Below are 25053 nucleotides of genomic sequence, written 5' to 3'. Positions count from 1 at the left end.
GAACCACTAGGGATATGCCCTGACGTTCCAGCTATGCCCAGAGGCACAGGGCCTATGGCCTCTTGACAAACTGTCCATGACCCCACCCCACCCTATTTGCTGCAGTATTGCACGGAGGTGGTGTTGTCCAAGGACTCTTGCACTTGCCTTGCCTTAATGGAGGGTAGCAAGGCTTTAATGCCAGCCGGATCACTAGGAGCACAAACAGGTCGATATGGAGTCTGGATTCCACTGGAGACCAGAGGCCTCTGATTGCCACCTCTACCAGATGGCGGCCCCATCACAGAAGTGACACATTTGTCCCTACTGTCAGATCTGGTTGGAGAAGGGAGAGCAGTCTGCCACCGACCTAATCAGGGTTTGTTAACCACCACTGCAGATCTTTTGCAGCACCCTTCAAGATCTGGACTATGTTGGAGAGATTCCACTGATGTAGTGCCCTTTGGAACTTCTGGTCTCACTGCAGAGCGAGCATATGCCAACGGGCATGTGTTACAAGCAGGATGTAGGAAACCCATGAGCCTCAGTCAGTCTCCCCGAAATCCAAGATAGAGGCTGAAACACTTGTATCACAGCCTGGATATCGTGGACTCTCCGTTCTGGAGGATAAGTTCCAAACTGCACTGTGTCCAGAACAGATTTGATGAAAAGGAGCATCTGAGAGGAGGTCTAGTGTAACTTCGGCATGTTGATAGTGAACCCCAGCGACAGAAGGAGGTCCGCCGTGGGTGGAAGCTGGGAGAAGACTGTAAGAAGCTGACCTGGTGTGTCGTGAGCAGCTAAGGTGTTATCACATTCACCAGGTCCAGGTATCTCTTATTAGTGAGGAGTAGTCAGTGTTTAGGAAGCCAGGTTCTCTAGCGATGGCTGTGGATGAGCAGCCAAGACTTATGTAAAAGACAGGAAAAGCTTATGTGAAATAAAACAGTAGTCACAAAGCACTCACAAACATGAAAGAACCACAAAGTGTTACAAAAATAAAGGGAACTACCATATAGGCAATACCCCAACCGGGGGTAAGTAAACCCACTATTATATGTACATTAGAAGTCAGGAATTAGCATAAAAGGCAATAGAAAACAGTGAAAGCAATAGTAAGTACTGAAGGCCTTGGGGGGGACCAAACCATAGACTAAGAAAGCGAAATGGGAAAGTTGGCCCCCCCACCCAAGGGAGAATCGGTAGAGGGGTGCTGGAGGAACTAGGAACCCCAAAAGGTAAGTACCAGAGTGCCCCCCCAGTGACCAGGAAAAGAGCTGTAAGAACCTGGCTCTCCCCAAACCCCCCAAAAGGACGTCAGAAAAGGATAACGCAAGACCCAGACAAGAATGCAAGAAACCAAAAGAGTATCCTGGTAGAGGAAGACCTAGAAAAGAAGGGGGCCAGGTCCAGGTCACGTTGCAGTGTCCGGTGGTGGCAAGAGCCACTACCCACCCATCTGTGGATGCAGGACCAGGTCGACAGTGGACGAAGACAGTCAGCAGTGCAGCGCTGGAGCAGCTGAAGAGGTCCTGAAGAGTCCCATGCAGGAAGGACTGCAGTTGGTCAGTGGTGTGGAAAAACCACCAACAAGCCTTGGCAAAGGCAAATATTGTGGAAGAAGACATGTGGAGCTGCCGGGGACCAGCAAGGTCCAGGAGGAATGAACCAACGAAGGGGAGTCCTGGGTGACCATCAGCAGTGAGGAGAATCACAGGAAGAGAAGGCAGCCCCCACCGGTGACCCACAAGCAGCAAGAACAGGATTCGAGGTGAGACCCACATAGCACACATAGGAAGGAGTCCCACGTCGCAGGATAAGCATGCAGAGGGCTGTGCGTCACAGAGAAGAGTGCTGAGGGCTGGGGCTGAAGATCCCTTGGAGGAAATGCCAACAAGCCTTTGTATATGCAAGCGAGTGCACGGGGTACTGTTATGCATGGAGAGGCAAGGGCTTACCATCTCCCAAGTTGGATAGCTGGTAGCGAGGATCAAGGAGACCACTCCAGACCACCACTTGTGATGCAGGATCTGTGCAGCTAGAGGAGGAGATCCACGCAGCTGGTCGTCGTTGCAGTTGGTGCCTGCAGATGCAGGGGAGTGACTCCTTCAATCCAAGGGAGATTCCATCTTGCTTCTTGATGCAGACTGAAGACTTGCCGCCCTTAGAGTGTGCACGGCTGGGGAAATGTTGCAGTTACTGGAAGGAGCCGGAGAAACAATGTTACAGAGCAAAGTTGTCGCTTGATCTGCAGATTGTAGGATCATGTTAAGTCCAGTGGTGGTCCCAATGGCCAGAAGTAAAGTTGCAGAGGAGTCCTGCTGGAAGCGTGCACTTTGAATCTGATGGCCCACCGAAGAGGGAGACCCTAAATAGCCCAGGAAGGGGGAATGGTCACCTAGCAGGGTGACCACCTATCAGGAAGGGGCTGTGATGTCACTTGCCTGTCCTGGCCACTCAGATGCTCCCCAGAGGCCTCTCCACCATGGATTCAAGAAGGCAGAATCAAGTGCCCACCTGTAGGAGCTCTGGGCCACACCCCTGGGGTGGTGATGGACAAGGGAGTGGTTACTCCCCTTTCCATTGTCCAGTTTCACGCCAGAGCAGGGACCGGGGGTCCCTGGACTGGTGCAGACTGGTTTATGCAAGGACGGCACCAAATGTGCCCTTCAAAGCATACCAGTGGCTTGGGGATGTTACCCCTCCCAAGCCATGTAACACCTATTTCCAAAGGGAGAGGGTGTTGCCTCCCTCGCCCAAAAAAAAAAAAAATCCTTTGTTCTACCTTCCTGGGCTTGAGCTGGTCAAGCAGCAGGAAGACCGAAACCTGTCTGTAGGATGGCAGCAGCGCCGGCTGCCCGGGAAAACCCTGCAAACTGGTAGAAGCATAGCTGGGGATCCTATAAGGAGCCCCCAGAATACATGGAATCATACAACCAATACTGGCGACAGTATTGGTGTATGATCCTGACATGTTTGATACCAAACATGCCCAGGTTCGGAGTTACCATTATGTAGGTGGGCACAGGTAGTAACCTGTATCCAGTACATGTGTAAAATGGCCCCCCACACTTACGAAGTCCAGGAAAACGGAGCTGGAGTTCGTAGGGGCACTTCTATTCATTCAGGGGTGCCCTCACACACAGGTTCTTGCACCCTGCCCTCTGGGCTAGATGCTTCTACCATAAGGGTGACTTTCAGTGACCTGGTGCAGTGACCTGAAGTGAAAGGGTGCATGCACCTTTTCATGCAGGCTGCAATGGCAGGCCTGCAGACACATTTTAAACGGGTGGCATAATATATGCTGCCGCCCATGGGGAACCCTTGGTGCCCCAATACCCAGGGTACGATATACTAGGGACTTGTATGGGGCCACCAGTATGCCAAATGTGGGGTGTGTGAAGTCCCAGCAATCAAATTTAGTGGGAGACAGCACAGTTACTGGGATCCTGGTTAGCAGGATCTCAGTGAACAGTCAAAACATACTGACATCAGGCAAAAAGGGGGGGGGTTACCATGCCTGCCTTTAACAGTCAGTTGTCGAAATAGGGGAAAAGTGGCAGCCCTGATCTCCACAGATAAGCTTCAACCACTACCATCATCCTGGTGAACACCAGAGGGGCTCTTCTAGGTCCAAAGTGTAGCAGAGCAAAAAGGAAGTGCTTGTGGCCTACTGTGAACCACAGATAACATCTGTGAGCAGGCAGGATGGGGATGTGGAAGTATGCATCTGCAAGTCCAACACTACCATCCAGTATCCCGGGTCCAGGGCAGACAAGACTTGGGCGAGCATGAGCATTCTGAATTTCTACTTTTTTAGGAAAAAATTTAGAAGAAGCAAGTTTAGGCTAGGAGGAAGGCCTCCATCCTTCTTGGGTACTAGAAAGTAGAAGCAATAGCAACAACGACCTTCTGGAGCTGGCAACCTCTCAATGGCTGACTTGGCCATGAGAAATGCTACTTCCTGGGGGAGGTAAGATAGATGGACATCCGTCAGCCTGTCTTAAGTGGGTGGCATGGGTGAAGTGGTAATCATAAAGTGGAGGGAGTAGCCCCATGGGACAATCTGGAGAACCCAGTGGTCTGATGTTACTGACCTCCAGTGGTGGAGGTGACGGCATATCCTGCCACCCACTGGTTGCCCGTGATGGAAGGAAGACAAACTAAAGAGGCTTGAGCCTGTAACTGCTGGGGGAGAAGGGAACGGAGAGGTGGTCCGGGCCGACCTCTGGCTGCCTGACCCACAGGGTCTGTGGGTGCTGTGCCCTCAGTCACGCAGGGGTTGGAATTTTTTTGGGCCATGGTGGCTGAGCAGGTAGGAACATGGCTGGAAGCCCCTTCCGTGGCCACGAAAGAAAAGGCAAATTGGGTTTGACAGGGGCCATGGAAAGCCCCAAGGATCTGACTGTAGCTCTCCTGTCCTTGAAGCGCTCCAGTGCTGAGTCTGCCTTGTCTCTGAGATGGGAGCCATCAAAGGGCATGTCTATAAAAGAAGCTTGGTATCCCCTGGAAAGCCAGTTGCCTTCCATCAAACGCTGCACCATAAGGCACCAACAAAGAAAACATTCTGCCTAGCAAGTCGGTCAAGTTCAGCACCCACATCTGATATTAAACTTAGCTGTCTCTACTATCAGCCATAGCTTGGGAGAGTATAACCCGGGCCTCCATTGGGAACACAGCACCACCTGTGCAAAAGAATCCCAAAAGGGAATGGGATTAACGGCCCATAAGGTATGCAGTGTTCACATACAGCAATGCCAGGCTGGTGGAAAAAAACATTTTCTTAAACCAGACGTTCAGACTTTTGGATTCTGTATCCGTTGGGGCAGTAGAGAAAGTGCCATGATTTACTTTGAAACTTGGAATTGGAGGCTTGGCCCACCAAGCTCTGTGGGGAGATCAAAAAGGGTTCCCCTGGCGCAGAACGATGGCAGCAGGCAACTCTCCTGTCCACATGCACCCCTGTACGGGCTTGGACAAAGCCCTGAGCAGGAAGTCGGTAAGGGCTTCATTAAATGGGAGAAGCGTTTCTGACGTTTTGACAGCCACAGAGGGCAACTGAAGTTCGAAGACCTCGGCTGCCCTCTTAACCACCATAGCAAACGTGGTACCCTACTCCGTAACCAAGCCAGTATCTGGGTAGCTGTCCAGTCCACTGGCCTCTGCCATTTCCTCACAAAACTCCATATTCAGGAGGTCATGGGGCTGGGCATGCGTTTCCCAGGGTCCAGTGGCCTCTTTCAATCTTCCCATCTTCCCCAAATCCTAGCCCATAGGCATAGGGCTCAGGGTTTGGCCTGGAGGGAATGATGACAGAGTTGGGGGGGGGGGAGAAACAGATGGGGGTCGGCGGTGGCGCCAGGAGATTCAGCAGTGGGACCAGCACTGGGGAAGTTTGAGGTGGTACGACCAGCACCATTCCCGATCCATATGTGGATCCAAGAAGCCCGACTGACACTGAGGGCAGGCCTGCCAGCAGTAAACCAGTGCGAGCCCCTCCTGAACCCATGGGGCCCAAAGGCACTCCTGTGGGGACAGGCTTCCCATATACGAGGTGCATGGCCTCTCAGAATTCTTCTAGTTGGGCAGGTGTTGCTGTGGGAAACTCGGGGAGGCATCGAGACAGCCAAGGAGCATATTCAACTGCGGGAGCCAGGTCTTGAGGCACCCTCATTGCATCAGATGACTGACGGAAGAGGTGAAGTCGAAGCCCGCTTCAATTTCTTGCTCGTTTTTTTTTTTTTTTGCGCGACTTACCGAAGTTGGACGACTTCGACCATGACGAAGATCTATGGCTCTGCAACCGATTTTGGGGCCTTCCCTTCAACCGGGATCGAGAACGTCATGGCGTTACACGTTGAGCAGCAAGAAGCTTGAGGGAACAGTCCCTAAAGGCCTTGGGGTTCACAGCATGATAATCAATGCAGATCTTGGCATTGTGGTCTCACTCAAGGCACCAGAGACAGATAAGGTACGGTACTGTCACCAACATTTGCCGGTGACAGGCGGCACTGGGTTTCAATCCAGCCTCTCTCATTGACATGCCTTTCACATCAGGAGAAAAGTCCAGAAAAAACTTCGGCAAAAGTAGAAAAAAAAAAAGAATGTCAGGCAAAAACTGACAGGGTAGCTCTCCCCGGATCTGCTATTACTGCTGTGGAAAGAAAAGAACTGACTTCAGTGCACTGGGGTGGCACCTATATAGCCACTGTGCACATCATTTCCAGTACGGATGATGCTGACAATGTCAAGCAGAGTTGACCGATGCCATCTACTGGCGCCCAGGGGTACTACTCAAGAAAAATTTCCAGATCAAGTCTGATGCCTGGAGAGAGTTCTAAGGTCAGAGTTCTGCAGCTAGAAGTCTATCAGATTGTTGAGGGAGTAGTGCTTTTTGAACGCGTGTCTTGATGCCAGTACAGTCACCTGACAGATGTTCAGATCAGATACTCGCATGCTAATGCAGTGGGAGCTGCTTTAGCTGTAGTGGAATAAACCCAGAAGGCTTCGGGTGGCCAGTATTCACCATTGCACAGCAGATCCTAATGCAGAGAATGATCCATCGAGAGTTCTTCAGACAACCCTACAAGAGCGTTCCTGATATGATCTACATAAAAGTTTAACTCTTTTAGGATGCAAACAATGGAGTCTCTTTATCTCCCTAGTGGGATGAGGTGGAACAAAAAATTCTGGAAGGATGATGACTTGCAGGACATGAAAGGAGTAACCACTTTGGAAGCACTAAAGCTAGAGACCTCAAAACCAATTTATCCAGGAAGAAAGGGGTGTATTAACAAAAAGAGACTGAAGCTCACACATAGGTCTAGCTGATTTTACAGTGATGTAAAAGACAGACTTCAGAGTCATAACTCAAAGGAGAAATATGCAGTGGCTCAGAAAACAGGTGCCCATCAAGAAGGTGAGGACTATGTTCACGTCACACTGTTGCATTACAAAGGGCTTTGGTGGACACAAGTGATGCAAACCTTTCAAAGATTTCATCATGGGTGATTTAAATAATGTCTGGTCCAGCAACAGCACAAAAACTGAAGGAGCTGATAAACAGACCTTGCTGAAAAATAAACTAACCTCCAGACAACCTTGTCTATAATGGGTCTGTCTTTCGGGTTCAGTACCAATCAACCAATTTGTCACAAATTCTGCTGTATATTGATTTTGTGGAAGGACATTTCACCGCTAACATGGCATCAACAACCTCAGGGTACAGGTCGAGGGAGGTCAACAGCTGCAGCTCAATCTCCAAGCATGGAGATGCAAAGTGTGCTGGCGCAGGTGCAACAACCTTCCATGCTGCTGTGCCTGAAGATCCTTCCAGAGCAGTAGCTTGAAAGGAGGACAGATGCTTATGCCCAGGATGTGAGGGTACTACACTATCCTGGCCCAATATGATGTCACTGGGATCATTTGGGGTCGGTCATTCCTAATGGTCTTAAGAACTCAAGGCAGTATCAGCAGAGGCAGAGAGATCAAGCCAGAGCGATCTCCATTTCTGGAAGATGGCTTGTGGCATCCCAGGGTGCAACTTCCATTGTGATCTGATAGTTGCCAGTGGCAGAGTTTCATAGATCCCATCAGATGGCTCACCACCAGATCAATCCCTTGGCTGTCCAGCCAGTTCCTGAGTATCAAGGCCTGCTAACACAGGACCCAATACCACACACACACCCTGTCCTATCTGTTGCAGTATTACCTGGTAGTTGTGTTGTCTGTGAGCACCTACATCAGCCTTCCTTTTACGGTGAATAGGAATACCTTCAATGTCAAGCAAATTACCCTCCACACCAGTAGACAGATATGGAGTACAGATTGTGCAGAGGCTTCTGATCTCCATGTCTCCTGCATGGCCTTCCCAAACCAGCATTCAGGAATCCGTGACCAGTGTCATCTCTGAGTGGGGTAAGGAGGGGAGTCTGCTACTGACCCAATCATGGTCCAGAAGCCACCACAGCAGAATTTTTCCAGTCCTCGCTGAACCTGGATAGAATCTGTCAGATTTCAGAGATATTGTGCCCTCTGGGACTGGAGGTCTCACTGCAGAACTTGATGTGCCAGGTGATTGTTTGGCTAGCAGGATGTAGGAGAACAACAATCCCAAGAGCCTCAGAACCATCTGTACCGAGATCTAAGTCCACAATGTCTGCATCACAGCCTAAATGGTTTTGGCTCTTAAATCCTGGGGAAACATCCAGAACAGCTTCAACCAACAGGAGCTTCTGCTAAGGGGTCAGGTGTGACTTTGGCACATTGATAGCAAACCCAAACAATGTTAAGATGTTTGCTGTTGCCTGGAGATGCTTTATGACTGCTCAATCAAGGTAATGGAAGTTTTTTTTTTACCTCCATCATGGAAGCTATGCTACGACCACCATGATCACTATTGTAAGCACACAAGGGGCACTGGTGAGGCTAATGGGGAGACAGCAAAATGCAAATGCTCCTGATCCACTGTGAACTACAGGTAGAGCCTGAGGGCTTGCTGGACAGGGACATGAAAACGAAGCATGCTGCAGGTCCAACATCACCATCCATTCTCCAGGATCTATGGCAGACAGGACATGGGTTAGCATAGGCACCTTGAATCTGTATTTCCGCAAGAAGGCATTCAGCTGATGAAGATCTAAACGAAAAGACAAAGGCGTCCATTCTTCTTCAGCATGGGAAAATAGCAAGAGTCCCAATTCATCTCTATTTCAGAGCCTGGAACCCTTTAGATGGCTCCTTTGGACAATAGAGCTTGAAAAGAATATTCGTTTTCTGAGCACCTCAATTCTTTGACTTCCTGTCCGAAAGGACCATAAGAAATGAATTATGATTCACGTTGCTGGTGGAAGCTTTGACCACCAAACACTCAGAAATAGAATGCTGCATAGCAAAATCAAGGTTGCCAGGCGCCAGTCTGTGTCATATGGCCACCTGTCTTAACCAGTGGTTCGAGCGAGGCACAGACCAAGTACCCATGATAGTATCATTTGTGGCTTCACTAAATATGAGTAAAGGCTGAGAGGAAACCGGCTTAGATTGCAGAACATTTTTAAGACATATGTTTTAACATCAACAGACGTCATAGGTCAAGGCTCTCTGCAGCATGTCCAATTACCAGAGCAAAGGAAGCACACTCTTCCACGGCAGCCCAAGAGTTGAGGGGGTGAATGTTTTAGGGGAAACAACCCTGTATCAGGGGAAGTATCAAGCCCATTTGCCTCCAGCAAACCCATGTATAAACTGTTATAATGTGGGGGCAAATTATCTGCATCATTAACACTGTCATGTCTCTGTGATAATAGACTCTGGTCAGAATGGGAAACAAAAAAGCAGATGAAGACTCTGTAGCTAAAGATGGTTTGCAGTACTGGGAGTGTATTGTCAGGATCAGGCTGTATGGGACCCGGGTGTGTTGGAGTGAAGTCTGATCTTGATCTCAGGCAAAGTGGATGTGAGAAAGTAGCCTCTTTCTACCAAGGTTACCCCCACTTTTGGCCTGTTTGTAATGTGTTTTTACTGTGTCACTGGGATCCTGCTAGCCAGGACCCCAGTGCTCAGTGCAAACCGTATGTGTCAGTGTGTTTTGGCTGTCTCACTGGGATACTGCAAGCTAGGACCCCAGTGCTCATAGTTTGTGTGTTGTCAGTAGTGCATGACTGTCACTGAAGCTCTGCTAACCAGAACCTCAGTGCTTATGTGCTCTCTCTGCTTTTAAATTTGTCACTATATGCTAGTGACTTCATTTACCAATTTCAATTGGCACACTGGATCCCGCTTATAATTCCCTAGTATATGGTACCTAGGTACCCAGGGCATTGGGGTTCCAGGAGATCCTTATGGGCTGCAGCATTTCTTTTGCCACCCATACGGAGCTCAGACAAACCCTTTCACAGGACTGCCAATGCAGCCTGAGTGAAATAGTGCACACACTATTTCACAGCCATTTTCACTGCACTTAAGTAACTTATAAGTCACCTATGTGTCTAACCTTCACTTGCTGACATTTAGGTGCAAAGTTACTAACTGTGAGGGCACCCTTGCACGAGCAAAGGTGCCCCCGCATAGTCCAGAGCCAATTCCTGGGACTTTGTGAGTGCAGGGATGCCATTACACGTGTGCACTACATATAGGTCAATACATATATGTAGCTTCACAATGGTAACCCCGAACATAGCCATGTAAGGTGTCTAAGATCATGGAATTGTCCCCCCCAATTCCAAATCTGGTAATGGGAGCCAATTCCATGCATCCCGGGGGCTCCACCATGGACCCCCAGTACTGCCGAACCAGCTCTCTGAGGCGTGCACTGCAGCTACAGCTGCTGCCACCTCACAGACAGGGGTCTGCCTTCCTGGGGTCTGAGCAGCTCAGTCCCAGGAAGGCAGAACAAAGCATTTTCTTTGGGAACAGGGTGTTACATCCTCTCCCTTTGGAAATAGGTGTTACAGGCTGGGGAGGGGTAGCCTCCCCCAGCCTCTGGAAATGCTTTGAAGGGTACAGATGGTGGCCTCCTTGCAAAAGCCAGTCTACACCGGTTCAGGGACCCCATGTCCCCAGCTCTGGCACGAAATTGGACAAATGAAAGGGGAGTGACCACTCCCCGGTCCATCACCACCCCAGGGGTGGTGCCCAGAACTCCTCCAGTGTGTCCCAGACCTCAGCCATCTTGTTTTCCAAAGTGTGGGGACACTCTAGAGGACTCTGAGTGGCCAGTGCCAGCAGGTGACGTCAGAGACCCCTCCCCGATAGGTCCATACCTGATAAGGTAGCCAATCAGGGCTATTTAGGGTCTCTCCTGTGAGTTTCTCTTCCGATTCTACTTTCAAGTTTCCAGCAGGAATCCTCTGCAACTACTACTTCATCCTCTGACCTCAGATCGACTGCAGACTGCTCCAGGAACCGCTGTAACAGCAACAAAGTATCCAAAAGGCTACTTTTCCTCTGCAACTTCAGCTCCAGCCAGCAACTGCAACAGTTTCCACGGTGTGCACGCTCTGGGGTCTCCCTGTCTTCACCCTGCACCAGAAGGACCAAAGAAATCTCCAGTGGAGTGATGGGAGTCACTTGCCTGCTCTTGCAGGCACCTTCTAAGTCGGCGACCGGTTCTCTTGGACTCCTCCTGGTGACGAGCGTGCTCCTTGGAACACAGGTGGTGGACCCCTTCGACACAGACTGTCCTAAGGTCCTGCTGTCCCAATTTGGAGGAGGTAAAAGCTTGCCTTCCCAGACTATGACAGTACCCAGTGCACCGCGTCTTCTTCACCTCCTGAGGCCTCTGTGCACTATTTCCTTTGTGCACAGTCTGGGCCAGGTCCCCAGCACTCTATCCTGCGACGCTCAACTCGGCGGCGTTGGACCTTCCTTTGTAGTGCTGCACCAACCGCATTTTGCACCTCCTTTGTACCCTTTTCCTGGGACTCCCGTGGGTGCTGTCTGGTAGACTGAGGGCTCTCTGAAGTGCTGAGAGCCCCCTCTCCCTCCTCACGCAGAGGTGAGGGCCCCACGTCCCTCCTGGGTCCAGACAGCACCTCTGACACAAAACATGACTTTGTCGGAACCAAGGCTTGTTGGACGAATCCAGCACCAAAACTCGCCTGCATCCAATATCTCTTCGTGGGACATCCCTTGCATCATGCAGGAACCCGCTGACATCTTCCTTGGGTGTATTTCTGCAGTCTTTGTCCAACAGGGGACTCTTCTTTGGCACCCTCTTCTGGGTTGGCAGGTGCTCCTGTCCTTCCTGGAACCTCTTCCGACTTCGTCTCCTTCCTCTGCAGGTCTTCGGGTCCAGGAATCCACCATTTGTTGTTTGCAGTATTGCAATAACTCTAATCACAACTTGTAGTGTGTCCTAAGGAAACTTGTAGTACTTTACTTCTACTTTCCTGGGCTCTGGGGTGTGGTATTTTAGTTACCTTGGCTGTATTCTTACTCTCCCAGGGATTCTCTACACACTACACTACACTTGTCTAGGGGGGGAATTCGCAATTCACATTCCACTTTCTTAGTATACGGATTGTGTTGCCCCTAGACCTATTTTCTCCCATTGCATTACATAGCATTTTCTATTGTTTGTGCTATCCTATGTCTAATTACTTACCTTTTTTTAGTGTCTAGTGTATATATTGTGTATAATACTTACCTCCAGAAGGAGTATTGCCTCTAAGATATTTTTGGCCTTGTGTCACTAAAATAAACTACCTTCATTTTTACTGTGTAACTATAAGTGGGATTGCAGGAGCTCTGCATGTCTCCTAGTTCAGCCTAAGCTGCTCTGCTATAGCTACCTCAATCAACCTAAGCTGCTAGAACCCCACTACATTTCACTATAAGTGATAACTGGACCCAAGGTACCCACTACAAACCAGGCCAGCCTCCTACAGTGGATTCAGCTCAGGGGCAGACACCGGAGTTGGCACTGGATCGCCCTACATTGACAATCGGATCGGCATCGCAGAAAGGGGATCAAGTTCAGGTTTTGGAGCTCGAATGAGGGTCAGCAGCAAAGTTAGTGCTGAGCCAGAGGCAGGTTGTAGGGGCACAGCTGGTCCATAGGATGAATCTGTTGGTAACCAGACTGAAGGCCCTTGTACATCCTTGGGGCCCATAGGTGTGCCAGAGGGAGCCGGAAAAGTGACAAAAACAAGCAGAGAAGCCTCCCTAAAGGTCTCAATCTGCTTTGCCGATGGACAGATGATTGTCTGAGGGATAGCTCCTCAATCAGGGATCAAGAGCAGGATCAAGTAGCACAGTTGCAGGATGGGGTTGAGTCCCAGTTCTGCTTCTTATGTTTCATCTTTAATTTGGACTTACCAGATGACTGACTGCAAAAAAGATCTGTAGGGGGGAATCTGCTTTGAGAGCGGGACCGGGTCATCAACCTGAAGTAAGTCTTTAGCGAGTCTTCTGTTTTTTTTTTTTAATGTTCAGAGACGTACAGCTTTGCTTCACAATCCTGAATTGCCATCAGGTGCACTAGGACACACGCCTCTCAAGACATGGAGTCATGCCTCAAACACAAACATCAAAGAGACACCTTGTGGGAGTCTGTCACCAACATCTTTTTTGACAGTCACAGCATAGTTTGAACTCTGTAGTCTGAGGTGCGGACATCGTTCCCTTGCACACTGAATAGGAATTTGAGAAGAATCTTCAACTGATGAGAGAAAGGGGAGCTCCAGATCCATGTTTGAAGGCATGAGAATAAAAGAACAGACATCAGCACAGAGGGGTAGCATATATATGCAACTCCACTCCATCACTTTTGGTGTGGAATGATGCCAACTCTGAGGCCCATGGCACCGCCTGGCAGGAAAGAGCAGCACTGGTGTGAAAAAAATTCAAGATTCAATCTAGCACCTTGATAATTTTATAAAGGTGAGGAATCTGTGGTTTCAAGTATTCCTCAGAAATGTAAATACCAACAGCATCATGACCAGCTAATGGGTGTACCAATGGCATGAGTCTGATAGGTACACCTCTTCACTACGCAGGTGAACAGAGGTCAATGCTTAACATGGGCAAGGTGGGGGATGCCCAAAAACACCACTCCAAGAGCTAAATTCTACTCCAGACGTATGCTGTCCCTCTTCCTTTCTCACTGGACCCAGATCAGATCTCCACCAAGCAGTGTGGGTGCTCTCGTTGGCTAGGAAAATCATGTCACATCTTCCTCGGAGCTTGACAGACTCTTCCTTTAAAAAGCAAATAGTTAAGCCTCATCCCCAGAATGGAGGAAGTAACATTTTTCCCATTATTTGGTGGATTGAAAAAAGGTGTAAAACTCCACCACATTTACAATTACATACTGTGCATGTGCAGAACACTTAGTTTCACATACCCAACCTATGGTAACAAAGGAAGTTAAGGAAGAGACAATTTGGGATCAATACAATCTCAATGTCTTTAAGAAGAACTTAAATTATACAAAAACGTTCAAGACTAGATGCTTTAATTAATCTCAGCCAGTGGTAAATATTCAGGCAGCATTCCACTCCATTGGTATTTTGCACATCTCAGTTTTGACCCAGTCACATGCCAATCAGTCTTGACCCTGCTCCAACAGGAACAATCCAGCCAAAACTGCCAGGCCAAGTCTCCCCATGAATCTGAACACAAGCAACCCAAAGCTGGTATTACCCTTATTAGGACTGATCAGTTGGGTATAGCTTGCTTACAGTGGCACAGTTTGCAGGGGGGCGCATGTTTGGGTATTGCCCTCCCTCTCAGGGCATCACACTTTAGTAGATTTGTGAGGAATTTAGCAATGGTAGAATCCTTTCTACAGCCACAGAAGGATCTCTGCTATCACAACATAAGTGAAGGAAGTGGAGTCAAATAATGGCCTGGTCTTCAGGATCATGCTCAATATTGGTTTCTCTGTGAACTACTCCATATACTAATAACCTAAAATAATTATTTTCATGTAGGCATTTCTGGACATAAGGCAGATGGTGGGTCACTACCTGAACAAAAAGAGCATGCTAATTCGACATAAGTGCCACATGAGCCTGAAAAAGCTTCCCATAGTGGACCAGCTGTACCATGAACAGTTTAAGCCTATTCCTTTTAATTTGGGCCTTGCAATGGTAGGCACATTATACCAGCCTCTTTGCAGAATACTTTCAGCCTGTCTGAGTTGCAACATATGACCACATTTTTTTCAGATAAATAGGTGGATAATTCTGGGAAAAGTCATTTAGTGCTTTGTGAAAGAAATCAGAATTCTCCCCCATGTAAATATCTTGGAGCTAGAAGCGAGGAAATTGAGTGATTAAGATCAGCAAGCTTCTGCAGTTGTGCCACATTGTAAGGGTCAACACAATGTTTTCTTGTAGACTGAATCTGTCGTAATCTTCCCCAGAACCTCAAATTGCATGAAAAAGTTTTAAATGTGATCTCACATTCAAACAAGGAGCACAATGGATTAAGAAGTTGCAGGAAGGAAGTGATAAGCAGGTACAATAGAGGACTATGGGGAAGGAGAGTAGCAAGATGAAAAGAAGATCGTACTGTGTATGTTATCAAGACAAGACAGAAAAGTAAACTCAGGAGACTTCTAGGTAGGCGAATGAATCTGCTACTGAGTTAAAGGTATTACAGTTTTGAATGGGTGCAGACAAGCAAAACAGCATTTAAATGCAGTAATTTCATACAAATTATCACAATAATGCATTTCTGTGAACCTGTGGTTGTGAAATGTAGGTTTATTATATAATAATACATGGTTTAATCAGCGAAGGCTCCTCTATAATGGCGGAGTGTTGCACCTCTACCAGCAGATGCAAACATGAAAGATAAACTGATAATAAAACCATTTTATTATTTGATTTTTCTGCATGAGCCAAGTCTTAGGGGCCAGGCTTTCATGAATACAGCACTGAAGCAAGCTTGGAGGAGGAGTGGTGGGCACTGCTGCAAGTGAACGTCAGTTTGGCAGACTGTCTTAGGACAGCCAAACAGACATGTACACTGAGATCCTTCCAACCTGAGGTGCGTTGCCTGTTAGAGAACAGCAGGCACAGGCTCCCAAGTCCCCGTGGGAGCACAAAACCAGCTTGCTCAGACCAATCCTGGCGCTTCTTTCATGCTGGGTAACAGTATTACCAGCATCTGGATTGGCTTGAGGGAGTTTGGGAGCCTGTGCACTCGAAGCAGAGGGGCAGAGGTGGCGGGCAGCCACCTCCCCCCACCACCACCATGCGCTGCCCCACTACTTTTGTCAGAGAGCAGCCGCAACTGGGTTTCATTCTTCGTAGGTTGCTAAATGGGAGCTATTATGATGTGCAACATTACAATAGTGCCTAGTGTTGATGGTGGATCTTTCACTCAAAAAGGCCTATATACTAGACTAGTCAGGGCTAAAAAGTGCATTTTTTAAAGGTTAGTTTAATATCAAATAAATAGTATTAGTTTCAGCCTGAAATGTATATGGTCTTCCCGCCCTGTGCCCTGGAAGGCTTCACCACGCAAAATAATTTGTGTAATATGGCAGCAGAGCCTCATGTAGCACATTGTATTTTTAAGTTTACACAGATCTGAAAGATTGATGTTTACAATGTAAAGCTATATCACAAAACATAGAAACATTTCAACCTCAGATCTTAATCAGCAAAGATATCTTTCAAAGAAAATGAAGTCTTTGCCTTTAAGGAGCAGAGATATTCCTCAGTTACACAGACTTACAGGTTAAGACTTCAGACAGGAGAATGTACATGTCAATGTCCCAGATAACTGAGCTATCCTTCACATGATTGAGATGGTACAAACTCAGGTCTAATTCAGTATAGGTATTTCACAGGTGCAGGACTCAGGCAGCGTCTGACAATCTGAGGCCCTACACACCAGAGTTATTCATGGAGTTATAATACAGAACTTATTAAACTTAATATCATGCAAGGAATTTGACAATCCCTGTATAAAATTCAGTCTCTAATTTCTTTGTAACAGGTGGCTTGTGACACATCCATTCATCTATTACAAACAAATGGTGTGGCCGCTCAATTGTAGTAACTTATTATAGCTGAGTTCTGATGTCACAATGCCTGCTGCTAGCAGCAGAGGGGAAAGGCAGGTCAGGTCACAGAGCTTAATTAAGGAAGCTGTTTAAAGAAAGAAAACAAAATAATGCTTTTATTTCTTCTGCTCTCTTCTTCTACCTGTACAGTGACAAGCAGAAAATAGATATTTATGGGAACAGGTTTATGGTTTGCACTTCCTAGCAAATTATAGGAAAGTTACAATCTTTCTGCACGTTTCTAGGCATTCAAAGCTGCTGAGCTTTCTTTAAAAAAAAAAAAAAGTGACTTACATTAAAATTATTCTAATATATTTTGGCAACAAATATCTCGATAGCTTTTTTGATGTGTTATTTTGCCCTAGGGATTCTATTTTCAAACGTTCTCTCATTCATATGAAACACATCAAGGATTTAACTGGTTTTTGAGAAAGGTGATGGTGTGACCTGGTCTGTGAAAAAGGTGATGGTGTGACCATGTATTATAAGGAATAAAGTAGTCTCTGCTGTACATGATAAGGATCACCTCGGAGTTCCATAACCCTATAAAGGAGCTCACATTAAGTTCGCCAGAAGGTTGTTATTGTTAGGACCTAGTATCCACAGAAAAAGTGATTTTTGTTTTGCTATGAACTTTGGGGGTGTTTGACAAAACATCACAACATTTTTTAAACTAGTTTGCTACTCACTTCAGCTGCTGTCTAGAAAGCTTTGGTTTGATTCGTCAAGTGGGGGCTGATAAAAAGAGGGTATCCCCAGTCACGTTTCCCGTACACACAACTACAGCCCGGACCACTGAACCGAATTATACCAATTTGGCAGAAGCTAGATCCTGGTCCAGAAAGAGGGCTTTTTGTAATGTGGTGTAAATCTGTTTAGTAGTTTTGGAGTTATAAAAGAAAAAAGATTTATGTAGGTCTATAGACGTGGAAGGTCCGCAAACTGAGATAAGATTGCCTGCTATAACATCAACCAGGATGTGTTGGCAGTCATCTTTGAACTTGGACTCGGATGAGTCCAAAGAAAACTGGGGAAAAAAACCTTAAGTGGGCAGGTAGGTATACCCTGAACCCGAAGGTCCGGAGGTGATACCAGAGGTAACGCGCCAGAGGCCAAAAGTGTTTAAAAAAACAAAAATTGCAGCGGATCCATGCTTTTTTTTACCTTACCTTAGGGCACGAGTTATAGTTCCTTGAGATAAGTATAACTATAACTGCTGAATTTCTATGGTTTCATGTGTGAAAAATCTGAACCAAGCTATAATGTTCTTGCAACCTTAGAATTAAATAAAAAATCTTAGCAATTCCGTAAAAAATCCAAAGGTTACAGGGACATTATAATTAGGTTCTGAATTTACTCACAAAACCAGAAAAAAAGATCAATCTGAGTACTGAAAGCTAGCTTTCTGCCACATTTGGTGTAATTCCTTCCAGTAGTTCAGGCTGCAGACGTGTCTAAATGTCTTATGGGAACTAAAATGGGAAACACAACTTTTTTGACCCTCGTTTTTCTCAGCCCCCGCTTGACTGATCACCTCGAATCTTTCCATGCACAACAAAAATCACCCCAACACTTTTTTGGGGAAAATTTCGTGAAGATTTGTCAAAAGGTGCCAAAGATATAGGCAAGTAAAAAATGCCTTCTCTATGAAAACATGGTGCTACCTATAACTACCTAGTGCCTACCACCACTAAGATATATATATATATATATATATATATATATATATATATATCACCAATGAGCTTCTGAGGTTTCACACCTAGTACGGCAAGTACCTGGAACCCCATCACTTTAAGCCAAGCACCATTCCCATTATGTTTCGCACTACAGTTGAAAGATCATTTAAAGGAATTTGGTAACAGAGCCTAAGGGAAGTGAAACATAAAATCTGTTTAAACATTTGTTTAATGAACATTGCACTGTAAACAGTTGTTCCATCCATAAGTACCTTTTGCTTAAGTTCAGACAGAACCTCTTCGAGTTTCTTGAATTTGCCGGAATCTAAAATTAAATCCATGTTGAGCCTGAATTCACGGATACTGGCAAACTCTAGACAAAGACGATGTAGTTCAAAATCAGTCATAACTTCCATATCTTCAAATATAAGGTCAGGGTTTGCTTCACAGTGCGTGGGCTCCTGTGTTGATAGAAAACAGAAAATATCATTTCTGCTGCAGAACGTCATAAGAGCGATATTTAATATCATTTCAAGAAGCTTTGTAGAGAGAATGCTCAGGACTGATATAAAGCGAAGAATGTCCAATCTGAAAACACTACCCAGGTACGAAAACACAGATACAAATACAATCCTACTTTTAAGTGCAATTACTTGCCATATCTCAATAACAGTGCTAAAGCGGTTACAATTTTGCAGAAATCACTCCAGGCAAATGATCAATATAACCTGAAAGGGAAGATCCAGAGGGAAGATGAAGCTGCTTAAGACCTTACCTGGCAGAAGTAGGCCTCGGCTGTTGATTCTAACTGCTTTGGGGCATGATTTATACTTCTGCTAGCCCAGATGATTATGAAAGGCACGTCTCCCCATCACTAAAGTGTGTGTGGGGAGTTAGAGAGTGTGCACTAGGGCCACTTCGTAACAAGGTACAGTTCTCTTTTGTTAACCGCTGTGTGCTCCTTTTTATTGGAGTGCAGAAACCAAAAATCTAAAGCGGACTTAAAACCACCCGGAAGGAGACAGAGTGGCATTGCACACAGTCATCGGAGAGGGATCTTGGCCTTCAAGGTACTGCAAACAAGAAACACGATATGCTGCTTTAGAGAAAAGGGTATGAAATTAATGTTGTCATTTAAATCTAATGATCAATGTGATAGGATATGTATTCATAGAAAGCGTAATAGGTCTGAAGACCAGTGGGGAGTTCCATCAACCCCAGACACAGTGCCTTTGAAAACGATGAGGAATCAAAGAAGTTGTACGAATCTGGGAGGTGAGGCATCGCTGGAGCCGGTGTGGCGTTGGTTCCTAATTGCTACTGGGGAGGTGAGGCATTGGTTCCTTACTGCGAGGCAGGGGAAGTGAGGCGTCCATGGCGAAGTGTTGGTTCCTTACGATCTGGCAGGGTCGATGAATCCAGTAGGTCAAGACGGGGGCATCAACTTTGTGATCACACCACGGGGCCACGGGTGCTGCAGCTGAGTCAGAGTGAGGTGTCAGGGACATGGCACTAGAGACTACCTTTTAAATACACTGCACCCTGCCCATGGAGCTGCGTTGGGCCTATCTTAGGGGTGACTTACAGGAAAGGTTTTGCCTGGCAAGTGGGTTGGCTTGCCAGGTCGAAATGGCAGTTTAAAATTGCACACACAGACACTGCAATGGCAGGTATGATACCTGTTTACAGGGCTACTCAGGTGAGTGGCACAACCAGTGCTGCAGGCCCACTGGAAGCATTTAATTTGCAGCCCCTGGGCACACATAGTGCACTTTACTAGGGACTTACTGGTAAATCAAATATGCCCGTCATCGGTAAACCAATCACCAATACCATTGTAGACAAGGAGCACTTGCACTTTAGCACTGGCCAACAGTGGTAAAGTGCTAGAGTCCTAAAGCATCAAACATGAAATGCAGCACAAGATCAAAAACAGGAGTTCAGATTACAAAAAGACATGGGAAACTACTCCAAGAGCTGAAAGGTCTAACAGCCTTTTTCAATAGTGCCTTGGATGCTGTGTTCTCTGTAACCCAAAATTCTAAAATGAACATCTAAAATGCAAGTTCCAAAATTCAAAACGGATTTCTTCGGCAAATAGCAGCAGCATACACCCAAAACAAGCATTTCCCTAGGTTGAGGAAAAACCTTGCTTGTGACTGAAAAACAGAATAACTTTTTAATCAGTGCATAAATAACAAGTTACTTACCTTAGGTAACGCCTTATCTGGTAGAGACCATCTAGCCACAGATTTCTTACTTTTAATTTTTCCGAGGCGTTAGACTGGATCTGGAAATTTTTCATGAGCAGTACCCCTACGCACTAGAGACAGACTGTCTCTATCAGGTAAGGCAAGTTAAGAAACTTGTTCAGTTCATCTGATAGACACATCTAACCACAGGTTTTTCACCTTTGAATACATACTCGAGCAATATCTCCCCTGAGGTTGGTCTGTGAGATTTCAGACCAAACAGTCCTGGAGGACCGAACTGGTAAAGTGCTCATCCTGATGGTCCAGACTGTCTAGGCAATAGTGCTTTGTGAACATGTGCAACACGTTGCTGCTTGACAGATGTCTAGGATTGGAATTCTGCGTGCTAAAGCAGCATGCAACCCCTTAGGGGGATTGCTTTTTGGCTAAGGGATAACAGATCTCAATGCAGAGCACGATCCCACAGGAGATGGTCTGTTTCTGACCATCTTTCCCTTCTTTGCTCCAACATATCCCACAAAGATGTTGTCGCTCACCCAGACCTCTTTTGTGCTGTTGAGACAGAACAACAACACTCTTTTCGGGTCCAGACGGTAAAGTCGCTCCTCTTCCTTGGAGGGATGTGGCAGAGTACAACATGCATTTGCAATGCAATTGGTCTTGCTTTCGCTTGAGTTAGAGCTATTGGAGTTGTAAACGCATATCTGGACTTTTCTTGCCACATAAATTGATCAACCCTACCAAATAATTTGGTCCTCTCGAACACATAATTCCAGTGGCCCTGCATACAAATTCAGTGCTTCCACGTATTTTCTTACTCCATCTTCTTCAAAAAATCAAATATTTTGCCATTATTTCTTATACTATTATTTTAGGGCCCTCCCCAACCTAGTGTGGGGACCCAGAGATGACCTAGACAGAAAGAGCAGGTCGTGCGGCGAGTTGTGGGCACAAATGTTTTGTAAAAGGAATGCCCCACAAAGCATTATGGGGGCGAGTTTCATAGTGCAACAAATACTGTAGTATCTTGACAGTAATGCTCAGAACAGCCCCTAGAGGGCAACACTATAAAAATGACATTTGTAAGAAACCTGGTCATCTAACCATATAGTCAGCTCCTTGAGAGCATAACCAAATTAAAACAGAATGGACAAATGTAATGCAGGTAACCATATATTTAGCCCCAAGAGGGTGTTGTATATTACACATTTTCAGGCCTAGGAGGTCAACTAGCAGGCCCCCCAGAATAATATTACAAACAAGGCCATTAAAACACAAACTTCTCTCAGCTGTAAAACAAAATCCCCAGCCGTGAGAAACCTTAAAAAGACATTGAACGGTGGGAGAGGTTTCTATTTTGGGGTCCATTGAGCCTGGTGTGGGGACCCAGAGATGACCTAGACAGAGAGTGTCGTGCTGAACATTTTGACGGTGGTCGTATTGTCCAAGCACACCACACAGTGAGTTATAGGCAAAAATGTTTTGTGAAAGGAATGCCCTGAAAGCATTACAGGTCGATTTTCTGAGTGCAGCGAATATTGTAGTATCTTGATTGTAATGCTCCGAAAAGCCTCTAGAGGACACCATAGTAAACTCTGCATTTATAAGAAACCTGGACATGTAACCATATAGTCAGGCATAACGACATGAAAACAGAATGGCAGAAAGTAATGCAGTGTGATCATATATATATAGCCCCTACAGCAGTGGTCTCCCAACTTTTTAATGCAGCGCCCCCACTCCCAGTTGAAAAATAAAAATTATTGGACCCCCCCCCTCAGAATTTTTCACAATTATTTTATAAAGATGGCAATGTTTAAACATGTCTAGACCTATTTAAACATTGCAGTTAATTAGTGTTACCTTTTTAAAAATGCAATAACATACTTCTGCTTAAAACATAGGCCTGTTATCTATATAATGCTTCTTTTGGCCAGAGTCTGGCGCCCTACCTGGGATCACTTGAGGCCCTACTAGGGGAGGCTTACCCCATAGTTTGAAGACCTCTGCCCTAGAGAGTGCAGTGCCTTACACATGTTCAGGTCTACTGTAATATTATTACAAACAGGGCCCTTAAAATACAAACTACTCCCAACTGTAAAACAAAAGTTCCATCCACGGGAGACCTTAAAAAGACATCGACTGGTGGGAGAGGTTACTATTTTGGGGTCCCCCCAACCTAGTGTGGGAACCCAGAGATGACCAGAGAAAGAGCACGTCATGCTGAATAGTTTGGTGGTGGTCCCATGGTTGTAGGACCACCACAGACTGAGCTATGGGCAAAAATGTTTTGAAAAACTAATTCCCTGCAAACATATGGGGCGAGTTTCCCGAATGCAGTGAATATTGTAGTATTGGCTCTCCTGCTGTGCTGGGAGAGACGCTTTGAGAAGTTATGTGTTTATTTCTGTTTTAAATTACTCCAGTTTGTATGTTTTCCAACTGCTCAACTTATAGTTAAGTGGTACTCATGGTAAAGCACTGCTCAGATCGAGATCACGCTATATAAAACTTAACACGTAGTCTTATAAAGCACTCCTCCAATTAAGTTCACTCTACAGGGAGTGCAGAATTATTAGGCAAGTTGTATTTTTGAGGATTAATTTTATTATTGAACAACAACCATGTTCTCAATGAACCCATAAAACTCATTAATATCAAAGCTGAATATTTTTGGAAGTAGTTTTTAGTTTGTTTTTAGTTTTAGCTATGTTAGGGGGATATCTGTGTGTGCAGGTGACTATTACTGTGCATAATTATTAGGCAACTTAACAAAAAACAAATATATACCCATTTCAATTATTTATTATTACCAGTGAAACCAATATAACATCTCAACATTCACAAATATACATTTCTGACATTCAAAAACAAAACAAAAACAAATCAGTGACCAATATAGCCACCTTTCTTTGCAAGGACACTCAAAAGCCTGCCATCCATGGATTCTGTCAGTGTTTTGATCTGTTCACCATCAACATTGTGTGCAGCAGCAACCACAGCCTCCCAGACACTGTTCAGAGAGGTGTACTGTTTTCCCTCCTTGTGAATCTCACATTTGATGATGGACCACAGGTTCTCAATGGGGTTCAGATCAGGTGAACAAGGAGGCCATGTCATTAGATTTCCTTCTTTTATACCCTTTCTTGCCAGCCACGCTGTGGAGTACTTGGACGCGTGTGATGGAGCATTGCCCTGCATGAAAATCATGTTTTTCTTGAAGGAATCAGGCTTCTTCCTGTACCACTGCTTGAAGAAGGTGTCTTCCAGGAACTGGCAGTAGGACTGGGAGTTGAGCTTGACTCCATCCTCAACCCGAAAAGGCCCCACAAGCTCATCTTTGATGATACCAGCCCAAACCAGTACTCCACCTCCACCTTGCTGGCATCTGAGTCGGACTGGAGCTCTCTGCCCTTTACCAATCCAGCCACGGGCCCATCCATCTGGCCCATCAAGACTCACTCTCATTTCATCAGTCCATAAAACCTTAGAAAAATCAGTCTTGAGATATTTCTTGGCCCAGTCTTGACGTTTCAGCTTGTGTGTCGTGTTCAGTGGTGGTCGTCTTTCAGCCTTTCTTACCTTGGCCATGTCTCTGAGTATTGCACACCTTGTGCTTTTGGGCACTCCAGTGATGTTGCAGCTCTGAAATATGGCCAAACTGGTGGCAAGTGGCATCGTGGCAGCTGCACGCTTGACTTTTCTCAGTTCATGGGCAGTTATTTTGCGCCTTGGTTTTTCCACACGCTTCTTGCGACCCTGTTGACTATTTTGAATGAAACGCTTGATTGTTCGATGATCACGCTTCAGAAGCTTTGCAATTTTAAGAGTGCTGCATCCCTCTGCAAGATATCTCACTATTTTTGACTTTTCTGAGCCTGTCAAGTCCTTCTTTTGACCCATTTTGCCAAAGGAAAGGAAGTTGCCTAATAATTATGCACACCTGATATAGGGTGTTGATGTCATTAGACCACACCCCTTCTCATTACAGAGATGCACATCACCTAATATGCTTAATTGGTAGTAGGCTTTCAAGCCTATACAGCTTGGAGTAAGACAACATGCATAAAGAGGATGATGTGGTCAAAATACTCATTTGCCTAATAATTCTGCACTCCCTGTATATAAAACCTCAGCGCTGCTACAATGGAGTTTGCACTATATGAACCTTTTAAAAAGAAATGATTAAATAAATAAAAATGTACACCCCTCCAGCTTGCAGCCAAAGAAACAGCCGCATGCCCAAAACAAAGAAGAAGAAACAACATGCGGCCATGCAGCGCAAAGGGGCAAGGCAACAGAAAAAAGTAGTGCGACACACTAAGGTATATTGCCCATCATGCAATAATCCACGTAAGTGGGTCAGTCTCCACGGTGGTAACAAAACAGCCTCAACGTGGGACAAACGTAAAGCATTTACCTACGAAATCAAAGGAATTTTGAAAGGCAGGTCAAGGAACAAATGAAAGTGATGGGTGTGAGATGAGCATGGTGTAAGTCTACAGATGTAGATTACAACATGTCGAGACACAGAGCTTGCCCGCTGACTAGGCTTGACCTAAAAAGTAGAAAGGGTGATGGATTGGGCTAGATGAAATGGGGTGTCGATTTTCAGTAGAAAAGAGGCCCTAGTTTGCAGAACCAGCATGTCTGAACGAATGCT

At 46.0% G+C, this 25053-nt stretch overlaps 1 protein-coding gene across 2 annotated transcripts in view; it reads right to left on the bottom strand.

The window, feature by feature from the left end:
• Positions 1-25053, bottom strand: part of SMARCAD1 (SNF2 related chromatin remodeling ATPase with DExD box 1) — a 690140-nt gene that overhangs the window by 114188 nt on the left and 550899 nt on the right. For both annotated transcript variants that reach the window (XM_069238045.1, XM_069238053.1), the window contains one exon: positions 18450-18638. In XM_069238045.1, coding sequence (XP_069094146.1) covers positions 18450-18638 — 189 coding nt within the window. The remainder of the gene's footprint in view (positions 1-18449; positions 18639-25053) is intronic.

The sequence above is a fragment of the Pleurodeles waltl genome, chromosome 1_2 (assembly GCF_031143425.1).
Source record: "Pleurodeles waltl isolate 20211129_DDA chromosome 1_2, aPleWal1.hap1.20221129, whole genome shotgun sequence".
Taxonomy (NCBI): Eukaryota; Metazoa; Chordata; class Amphibia; order Caudata; family Salamandridae; genus Pleurodeles; species Pleurodeles waltl.
This window is presented reverse-complemented; position numbering and strand designations above follow the sequence as displayed.